Source organism: Myotis brandtii, unplaced genomic scaffold (genome assembly GCF_000412655.1).
Source record: "Myotis brandtii unplaced genomic scaffold, ASM41265v1 scaffold250, whole genome shotgun sequence".
In the NCBI taxonomy this organism is placed as follows: Eukaryota; Metazoa; Chordata; class Mammalia; order Chiroptera; family Vespertilionidae; genus Myotis; species Myotis brandtii.
In genome coordinates this window covers 5,711,649-5,722,411 of record NW_005359478.1, presented here as the reverse complement: position 1 = coordinate 5,722,411, position 10,763 = coordinate 5,711,649, and the positions used below count along the sequence as shown (strand labels likewise).

The 10,763-nt window shown below is 48.1% G+C and overlaps 1 protein-coding gene across 1 annotated transcript; it reads left to right on the top strand.

The window, feature by feature from the left end:
• Positions 1–1,609: 1,609 nt before the first annotated feature.
• Positions 1,610–9,512, top strand: SERPINC1 (serpin peptidase inhibitor, clade C (antithrombin), member 1). Its single transcript, XM_005867676.2, has 7 exons — positions 1,610–1,807; positions 3,879–4,248; positions 4,529–4,744; positions 5,558–5,695; positions 6,958–7,348; positions 8,165–8,229; positions 9,205–9,512. Exons 1-7 carry the CDS (start codon positions 1,773–1,775, stop codon positions 9,379–9,381), a joined length of 1,392 nt encoding a protein of 463 aa, XP_005867738.1. The 5' UTR covers positions 1,610–1,772; the 3' UTR covers positions 9,382–9,512.
• The last annotated feature ends 1,251 nt before the right edge of the window (positions 9,513–10,763 follow it).

Below are 10,763 nucleotides of genomic sequence, written 5' to 3'. Positions count from 1 at the left end.
ATAAAAGGTAACCTCCCCACTGGCCCCCATCACTGTAACCCCTGGCTCTGTTGTATTTTTCTCCATGGCCTTTATCAATACCTGACTGATATGGTATGTATTTATTTAGTATGTACTGATTTTTTTTTTTAATTCTCACCCAAGGATATTTTTCCATTGATTTTCAGAGAGAGAGAAAGAGAGAAATATCGATGTGAAGAAATACATCGATTGGTTGCCTCCTGCACACGCCCTGACCAGGGCCCTGGCCAAGGAGGAGCCTGCAACCAAGGTACGTGCCCTGGACTGGAATCGAACCCAGGATCCTTTGGTCCACAGGCCAACGCTCTATCCACTGAGCCAAACCGGCCAAGGCGTATATACTGATTCTTTTTTTTCTTTTTCTTTTTTACATTTTCTACAGTAAGCCTTTATTAATTAATGAGAAGTATATACTGATTCTTTATGTTATTGCTGCTTGTCTTCCCCAGTTGGAGTCCCCGGCCCGAGGACAGAGCCCACTGGCACAGGTAGCACTCTTGTGTTCATAGGACCTAAGACGCGAAGCTTTTCAATTGTCTTTCACCTGGAGTGACAAGGAGCCCCTAAGCATGAGGGGGTTAGGACAGTTCCTAGTAACTGCCCACACTTCACGGGAGTCCTCAAGGTGTCCCGGGTCTACGTCAGCCAAGAATTAGATACGGCTTCAGTCCAGACAGAGATTTCTGTCTAGTGAGGAGAGAACGCTAGAGTTCCTCTGACTGTCCCAGCGTCCAGGAGTCCTCAGTCACAGACGGCGCGTCTCGTGAACTCTGCTGCAGCAATCCTAGGGAGACTGTTTCGGGCTGTTTACTAGGAGGAAGAGAAAAATATAAACGGGCCCTTCATCTCTGCTGGTTTGAATTTATTTAGTTTCCCCAATAACTAAACTAAGTAAAAATGACCATACGCACCAACCGTAATGTGGTTTGTTTGCTTTTAGAGTGTTTCAGCCGTTGTGTGTGTTTGTATCTGCCCCACACTCTGTCTCCTGAGTCCCCCGTAGGATTGTGTTCAGTACCTCCCAACCAGCTCAGCTACCTTAAGCACGTCCTGGTGTGCACCCCGAGGCCCCTGCGCTGGTCCCCCTCCCGTCACTTCAGGGCTAAGGGGAAGGTTCCATCTGTGGGCCACAGGTGTAACCACGTGTGTCCTGGTCTGGGTCACGGGTGTGTTGGTTTAGAAGCCGGAAGGTAGCACCTTGTTCCAGAATATTCCTCCTCTCTCTGCCCTAATGACACATTATGGACTCTCCCTTTCTCTCTCTCCCTAAAGAAACCTAGAAAGAGAGGGTATTGCACTGAGCAGGTAGAAGTCTAGAAGTTTCTAGACATTCAACTTGACTAGTTCTAGTCACCTATTTTCTACTCCCAGTTTGGTTCCCTGGGAAAAAAAATCCTGCAAAGTTGTCCTCAGCCAGGCATTTTCGGACCAAGTTTGAATTTGTGAACCTTCTTTTTCTGTTCTGTAAAGATGAAGAGAGTGAGAATGTATGGATGAGAGAGGTGGGCCTTGCTTTCCCTGGACCGGACTGAACTTTAAAACTTCTCTAGTAAGTAAACAACACTGGGCCCCACACTTTGCTTAACCCTGGAAGCTGGTCATCAGCCTCTGACCTCAGTCCTCCTCTCCTCACCAGCCCCTCCCCGGCCCTGGCCTCTGGAACCTCAGCTTTAGAGGAAAGAGCCAGTTTTCAGAGGGATCGCCTCGGCCACACTACCTCCACCTGCCCAGCCTGTGGAAGATTAGCGACCATGTTTTCCAGTGGGATAGGAACTGCTGGAAGAAGGTAAGAGGGGCAAGCTTGGCCTTCACAGGCTCTCGAGGGTTTCCTGACCTCTGAAGGACCCTCAAGGATGGTCTCCATACCTTGGAGAAGACCAGGCCCTCTCCCAGGTGGTTACAATCAAAGACGGCTTGTTTGCAGGACGTCACTCCAAGCGCTCTCCCTCCACCCCCTCTTGGGGTAAGGCCTTTCCCTAAGCCACACCTTGGGTTCTTAGCCCAAGAAGCCCAAGGGGCCTCTTCCTTCCCTTGAAGGTGCTGTGCCAGTCCCAGCCCTCACAGCAGTCCCGAGACCCTCCAAGGGGAACTCCGGGCCCACCATGCCTCTACAATCCTGCGAGTTTAATCTGTGAGGATCTCCTAACTCCCTTTTGGTTCTTCCTTCTGCTTGGATGCCCCTCTCCGAGATTTCGGTGACCTTTGATGAAAGGGCCGCAGCCCTGTTCTCTCCTCCCTCCACACCACACACATTCCCTCCCTGATCTGGTTGCTGGAGGAAGCCAGACGTGAGGCTGTGGCTCAACCATCTGGGTTTTCCCTTGTGTTTAACAGAGCTCCCAGGGCCTCCTCAGCCTCCACTTGGGTTTGCAAATGTCGTGGAGGGGCAAAATGGGGAACAGAAGCAACAAGAGGGAAGATGAATGGCAAGATTCTCTTTCTGCTCCCCCCTCACCTCCCTTCCCTCCCTCAGCGCCTCCACTCCTCTCTCATTTTGGGCCTCTGTTCTGCAAACACCTACGGAGTTGGCCTCAGATCACACACAAGCATGCACCCCTCAGCGGCCCCCAGCTTCCAGCCAGCCCCCACTTGCCCAGTAGACTTCCCTAACACATCTTTCCTGCCCTGCCAGCTGTCTTTTCTGAGAAGACCTGGTACCACATAGAGACTCCCTTTTCCAGACCCAGGGACTCAAGCCTGCCAGAGGAAGCCCTGGCCCAGCCAATCTTACCGATAAAACACAAGAGAGTTCATCTCTGGGTTTGCTTACTTGGATGTCCCAATTCTAATCTGCCAATTTTGTGATCTCGTTTTTTAAAAAAATTAGTCTCATTTACCTTTAGTGAACCCATGTTGGAAGCTATTAAGAATCCCAGGCAACAGACAATTATGAGGCCTGAACTAAGGTAATGAGAGAGCAAGGAGAAGAATTAATCGAATCTAGGTCTGACTAAATGAGGAGGGTGGGAGGGAGGAATCAGGGTGACCCCCAGGTTTCGGGATTGGATCACAGGGTGTGCAAGGGTCCCATCTGCTGAGTTGGAGGACACAGAAGAAGCAGCAAGGGTGTGGTCGCATTTCATTAAGGAATATGTAGGGCATCCAAGTGGGGTTATCCAGCACACACTGGGGCTGGAGCTACGGATGTGGGAGTCTTTAGCACGTAGAGTGCCCTTGCCCACTCATTCCTTCTTATCCCTCATGTGTTAGTGAAGCCTCTCTGCTGTATCAGTGAAAATCCTTCCACTCCTTTTCCATCCAGGTTAAATTCCCAACAGAGCTCTGTAAGTGGCTCCCACTGCTACCCTCCCTCTTCCTTGGGCACCAACATTTCCTGCCTATTTTTCCTTTTTTTTAAAAAAAAATAATAATTCTTTATTGATTTCAGAGAGGAAGGGAGAAGGAGAGATAGAAGCATCAATGATGAGAGAGAATCATTGATTGGCTGCCTCCTGCATGCCCCCCACTGGGGACTGAGCCCACAACCCAGGCATGTGCCCTTGGCCGGAATCGAACCTGGGACCCTTAAGTCCGCAGGCTGATGCTCTATCCACTGAGCCAAGCCGGCTAGGGCCTGCCTATTTTTCATGCGTGCACATCCCGTCTCACCACTGGAAGCTCAGCATTCTTTATTTTTAATAACCATCAGTTGCTTCAGTAGTTGATTCCAATTTCAACATGAACTATCCACTTGTAGGGAATCCAGGACTGGACTTGTCCTGGGCCCTTGTATTTTACAAAGTCCAAAGTCCAACAGGTGGTTTGGCATCCTATGCTTTACTGGGGCACGTCTGTGATGGGCAGTGGGATAGGGGGTCATCCAGCCTAGCTTAACTCAGCTTTCTGTCCCCCTGTAGGAGTGTGTGTCTTCTCTCCTTGCTGCTCCTTGGCCTCTGGGGCTGTGTGACCTGTCACTGGAGCCCTGTGGAGGACATCTGCACAGCCAAGCCGCGGGACATCCCTGTGAATCCCATGTGCATTTACCGTACCCCAGAGAAGAAGGCCCCTGAGGAGGAGGGCTCAGACCAGAAGATCCCCGAGGCCACCAACCGGCGGGTCTGGGAACTGTCCAAGGCCAATTCCCGCTTTGCCACTGCCTTCTATCAGCATCTGGCGGACTCCAAGAATGAAAATGACAACATTTTCCTGTCACCCCTGAGTATCTCCACAGCTTTTGCTATGACCAAGCTGGGAGCCTGTGACAACACTCTCAAGGAGCTGATGGAGGTACAATCCAGGGGCCTCTGCCCAGCTCCTTACTGTCTTGGTCTAGAGCCCTTTGGAGGATTTAGGTGGTATCCCAGTCTCTCTGTGTTTCTTCTCCCTTTTATCCTTCCTACCTTTATTCTTCTTTCATCCATGCGTTTGTTTAGAAAACAGGAGCTGAGCATTTACGCTGCCAGGCACTGTACCTGAAGGAGCTCATAACTGAGGTGGCTCTTGGTCAGAGACCAACAGCACCATGCTCACCACCCAACCCACCACCATTTTCTTTTGGCTTCTACAGGTTTTTAAGTTTGATACTATCTCCGAGAAAACATCAGACCAGATCCACTTCTTCTTTGCCAAACTGAACTGCCGACTCTATCGGAAAGCCAACAAATCCTCTGAGTTGGTGTCAGCCAATCGCCTCTTTGGAGACAAATCCCTTACTTTCAATGAAACCTACCAGGACATCAGTGAGGTGGTATATGGAGCCAAGCTCCAGCCCCTGGACTTCAAGGTGAGTTACACATGTTATGCCTGACTTCAGAGTTCTTCCTCTCCACTAAGGGACTGAGATAGAGAAGCAGGATCCAAGTTAACACTGCTATGCTAGTCAGGGGCAGGTGGAGGGGCACTGTAAGTCACAACCCCTGGGACACTTACTCTTGCTTGAAACCTGAGAAGTCAGTGGTGTCTATGGATTGTAGTGGAAGCTCTAAAAAAGTAGTACAAGTAATAAATTCTTCATTTCCTCTACCAAGTTCACATATATACCCAAAGCTATCCTGGAGATACCAGTCCTACCAGAGACCTTATTTAATTCAATGTTTTAAAGTTACCGCCAAGTTCACATATATACCCAAAGCTATCCTGGAGATGCCAGTCCTACCAGAGACCTTATTTAATTCAGTGTTTTAAAGTTACCGTGGTCAAAATTGGCATGTGGTGCATGTTATGTTCTCCTCTTGGAGGTTCATGAAGCACCAGAGGTATTAAGTGTCTGAGAAGTCCTGCGGTCAAAAAGTCTATCGACTTTAATTCAAACAGCATTTCTTAGGCATTTTTGACCATATGAATATCCCTCCTGCCCCACCCGCCTCCCTCATCACTCATTAGCTTCCCAAAGAACATGTTTTGGAAACCTGGACTCTTGTGAGTTCATGGCACTGTACTAGATATGTGAGGTTTCCCCAATCTGGGTTAGAGTGATGGCTTAACCACATGCTGGGAAAGGACAGAGGGATGAAGGATAAAATAAAATGCTGCCTGGGGAAATGGAGAAGATGGTTGAATAGCACAGGTGGGTAGGTTTGTTTCCTGTTCTCCTTAGGAAAATCCAGAGCCATCCAGAGTGACCATCAACCAGTGGATATCCAATAAGACCGAAGGACGTATCACTGACGTCATTCCCCAGGATGCTATTAACGAGCTCACTGTCCTGGTGCTGGTCAACACCATTTACTTCAAGGTAAGTGACCTTGCTAAACTGACCTCAGACTTGCAGACGCCCTGTGATTTGATGGTGCCGAGGGCCTTATCCTTCTCAGAGAGTCAGAAATTCTGAAGATTGTTCCAAATTAATAACGTTTAGGAAGGAGGATGGGGTGTGGGTGGTGGGAATAAACAGCTTCCTGACAGAGTCAGGAGGGTCACCCGTTGAAGGTGGGTAGAATTGTGGCACATTTGCCCATCCTGGGTTGTGCTCCATATGTACTCCCCCTTCTCCACAGGGGTTTAACCCAGGGGTTTAGCCAGTCAACTGCTGTGGCCAACCTCTCCGTTGCCTGGGGTTTCCTTCTCTCCAAGAGTAAAGTAGGTTGCATTTCCACAGGGTCTATTGCCCTTGACTGTTTAGGGAACACTTTGCCATTAATTAGCCCTCCTGGTCCTCCTAACATCACAAATGTGACCTTGGACTGCTCATTCAGGTTACTTAGTATAAATCCAGACTCTGTAATGTCAACTGCATGAACTTGGCCTCACTACCTGTGACATTTCTCTGTCCCAATTTCTGCATCTGTAAAATGCTGGTAATGATGTACCACAACTGCATAACTGAGGGGACTAAGTTGATGCATGTAAAATGCTTGGAGCAGTGCCCTCCACACTGTTGAACATTGAACTCCCTACAAATACTAGTGATCACCAGCTCCAAATGTTACAGATGAAGGCCCACTGCTCAGAGTTAAGTTAAATGACTTGTCCCCAAGTCAAAGAACCAGAAGATAACAGGGATGGTCATTACACTTCAAAGGAGTGTCTTGTATCTCCTCCCTTTGACTAGGAAGTTGGCCAGGACGCACCCTCTGCCTGGCAGGGCTTCTGGATAACCCCCTGGGGTTATTTTGTGTGTGTGTGTGTGTGTGTGTCCTGTATTCACCCGACAGAGCCCCGCATTTTGGATAATGCCTTGGAGAAAGAGGCTGGTGGGAGAAAGAAAGCAATTCGATTTAAACTCAAGGAGAGACTTGTGAAGAGGCCAGTAGGTTTTTCTTGGTTTTAGTTTTTACTTTTTTTGTTATAAAATCAAATAGACAATCATTGCTAAAAATCTGGGAAATATACAGAAAGTTCACAGAAAGAAAACACTCTGACATAGTCATCATTCATCTAGTTGTTTTTCCTAATAATTATATGCACAAGTTAACATAACAAAATGTGCATATGCGCATGTCAGTATCCTCCGGGTCTTCTTGCTTTGTGATTCTTCCACCTGGCGTCTTCTTCCAGGGCCTATGGAAGTCGAAGTTCAGCCCTGAGAACACAAGGTTAGAACCTTTCTACAAGGCCGATGGGCAGTCGTGCTCGGCATCCATGATGTACCAGGAGGGCAAGTTCCGCTATCGGCGCGTGGCAGAAGGCACCCAGGTGCTCGAGTTGCCTTTCAAGGGTGATGACATCACCATGGTGCTCATCCTGCCCCAGCGTGAGAAGAGCCTGGCCAAGGTGGAGCAGGAGCTCAGCCCGGAGGTGCTGCAGGAGTGGCTGGATGAGCTGGCGGAGACAATGCTAGTGGTCCACATGCCCCGCTTCCGCATCGAGGACAGCTTCAGTGTGAAGGAGAAGCTGCAGGACATGGGCCTTGTGGACCTGTTCAGTCCGGAGAAATCCAAGCTCCCGGGTTAGTGGAGAAAAGACTTTACTCTTTCCTCTGCCCCCAAGGGGGTCTGACCAAAGGTGGAAGAGTAGGAGGGAGAGTAGAAAAGAGAACAGGTGGGACACCTGGGTCTAATCCAGTTTTACTGTGAATGCAGGGAACTCCCTTTTCCTCTCCAGGCCTCAGCTTTTTCTTCTGGAAAAGGGGGAGGTAGCTCTTGGTTCTCCGCCGGCCCAGCTGGCACGGGAACCCTTTGAGTCTGTCACTGATAGAGGAGATGAGACCCGGTAGAGAAGAACTTGAAAAGGCATCAAATTCAGAGCAGAGATAGATCTGATGAAGAGCTGGGGACATCTGGGTCCCACAACATGGGGGTAGCTGACATCTGGTAGCCCTTTACCTGCTATTCCAAAGGGCTCATGTGTTTCCCTCAAGGTCACTTGGACAGACACAGCCAAACCTTTCAGCTTACATAGTTAGGTAACTGGATTGACCTTTAATGGCCTATCTTTAAACTAGGTCTGAAAACCAATCCCTCTCTCAAAAATGTTGCCAGGCTGGAAAGAGAGACATTCCTACCAGGTGGAGTGAGTTTTTCTTTAAGAACAGAGTCCCTGCCCCCTTACTCCACCAAGGACTGAAGCACGAGACTCAATGCACAGAGCCAGGCTGAGAAGCCCTGCGTATGTTCTTACTGTTTCCATGCATGGCATTTTGAGGGTGTCATTAAGTGAGGGTCCAGAATGGCTTCCTATTTTTCAAAAAAGCCCCAAAGGGCCTCTTAATGAATCTGGATTCCTTTCTCCCATGTCACAGAGCCTTCTCTGGTCTTCCTTGTAGGTATTGTTGCCGGAGGCCGGGATGACCTCTTCGTCTCAGATGCATTCCATAAGGCATTTCTTGAGGTGAGTACACCTCCCTTTGCTCTCTCTTCTTTTTTATTCCCATGCTTCTTTGTTATTCATTCATCAGTATCTCCTGTGGTTTGTAACTCTGGAGTTCTTGTTTCACTGGCTGTCCTAGTATAGCTGGCAGATGCTTGAACTGCCCCCTCCTTGGGAGGCCAGCTACAACATAGCCCTGCCCTGAAGCCCTGGGTCTCACTGTTCCCACCTCCCTTCCTGTGTCTCTCCTGAAGCAGGTGAAACAGGGACACAAACATTAAGGGAAAGGAGCCAGCAGAGGACTATCATGAAGAGGCACAGTTTTAGTGATATTCTGGGTCCCCAAGTACAATGAAAGGAGCCAGCAGAGGACTATCATGAAGAGGCACAGACAGTTTTAGTGATATTCTGGGTCCCCAAGTACAAATTTCCAAAGGCATCTCCCTCTAGACTGGTGGCGCTTCTGCTTATCAGCAAATTCAGATACCATTGTTTCAGTCTATTACTCCAAGCCAGCTCCTCCAGCCAGAGGGTCCTCCTCTTTTCATAGGCCCTGGGTCCTGAGTGGCTGCTTGGGGTACTTATATCTGGGAGCCTGATGCTCCAAGAGTGAAACTATTTCAACGGTAGAGCTCTGATCTTGAGTCAAAATCTCTTTTAGCATTGCGTACAACATAATCCCCTTGAAATACCATGTACCATGTGCCAGCCAGGAATGTGATATCCTTGTCTCCATTCAGATTTCTGGTTCAGCAATTATCTGAGGATCCAGCCAAAAGCTTGGATGAATCCAAATGCCTACATCAATATTCACTGGGTGGAAGAATGAGGAACAGTGGGGTTCCAGACGGAACCCCAGCTGACCCAAAGGCACTTCCCACTGGATGGCAGATAGCGCTTGGAGTGGCTGTGTGTATGCGTGAGGTCTCTGCATCTAAGGAACAGACGCAGAGCAGAGCAGCTAATGCAGCAGTTTGTTTCCTGTTTGACCTGCAGGTGAATGAGGAAGGCAGTGAAGCAGCAGCTAGTACCGCCATCGTGATTGCTGGCCGTTCGCTGAACCCCAACAGGGTGATCTTCAAGGCCAACAGGCCCTTCCTGGTTCTCATAAGGGAAGCTGCTCTGAACACTATCATCTTCATGGGCAGAGTAGCCAACCCTTGTGCGAACTAGAGGGTTCTCATTCCTTGCACCTCCTCCTATTTGGTTTGTGAACAGAGGTAAAAATAAACACAATTACTCCCATCTCACCAGTATGAATGGACATTGCCACCTGAAATAAAGACAAGGAAGGGAGAAACTGCTAGACATGCTATTGGGCATTTGGTAAAATGATGATTTTTACTTGCTACCAGTGAACACATCTGGGTAAAGGAAGTGAAGGATATGTGACTGCATCATCCCGAAAGGTGGTAGGCATCCCGGAAGGGCAGGGGGGCTTGATATCTCGGTATTCCCACCTTACAAAAAAATCCCCCAATTTAAAACGCGTTAATCTCTATGTACAGAAAAACAGAGACTCAAATCTGAGTATTAAACCATTTAATTCTCAAACCACTCACATGCATAATGTTCTTTTACACAGTGTTAAAATAAAGAGGAAAATGTATCTTTATACAGATTTTCAAGTATACATTAATAGACTTTCCAGATTACTAACCAAGTTGCTAAGATTTCATTCACATTGTTCTTAAAGCTGTCCAACGAGAAAGCTTTTGCTAAGCTGCTTTAAATATGTTTATATAAACCCATCTCTTCACTCTTTCTCGGAATCTCCCGCCCCCAACCCCAGTCTCCGCCCACCCTCCTGCCCTCCCCCCTCCCCGACACAACAGGGCTCCTGGGCTCTAGGAGGCATGCAACCCACCAAGAAAGATTGGCTTGTCATCAGGGGAAGGACAGAACCTACAGGAGGAGAGACTGAGCACACCTGTCAAATTAAGGGCTGAGATTTAGAAATGACACAAGTCAGACTCATCTTACAGCCTTTGTGTTTTCACTTGACTTTCTAATGAAAAAAATCTCAGCCTCCCACAAAACAACCCAGAAGTTTCTGATAGTTTGGTAGCTGAGAAAATAACTTAATATTGGGTTCCCCAGTGAAACTTTTAAAATCAGAGTAGGCATTTTGAACTTTTTCATTTTGGTTGTTTCATTTTCCCTTTGGCTGGGGGTGGGGGCGGCTTAAAAATGGATGTTATTATTTGTGTGTTTACATTAAGGAATTTGGTTAATTTCACAGGGTCTGGCAAAAGAGTTCTCCCTCCTCAACTCTCCTCCTGAAGTAATCTGGCTTTAGGGCTGGAAACAGCCACTCTCCTTAGGAATTAAAGTGCATTTTTTCAGTAAAAGGGGTGTGTGTGGGGGGGTGGTTTACGCTTAAGTGATAATGATTAAAAGAGGGTGGGGTGAGAGGAAATCCTATTCCTATATATAGGTATTTATAATTAAGGTCATAATAAAGATCAATACTCTCTAAGGAAATAAGATGCGCAAACCAGCCCGGCACCCTCTGAGGTGCAAGGGCGCTAGCCTGGCTCACTGACTTGTCTGAG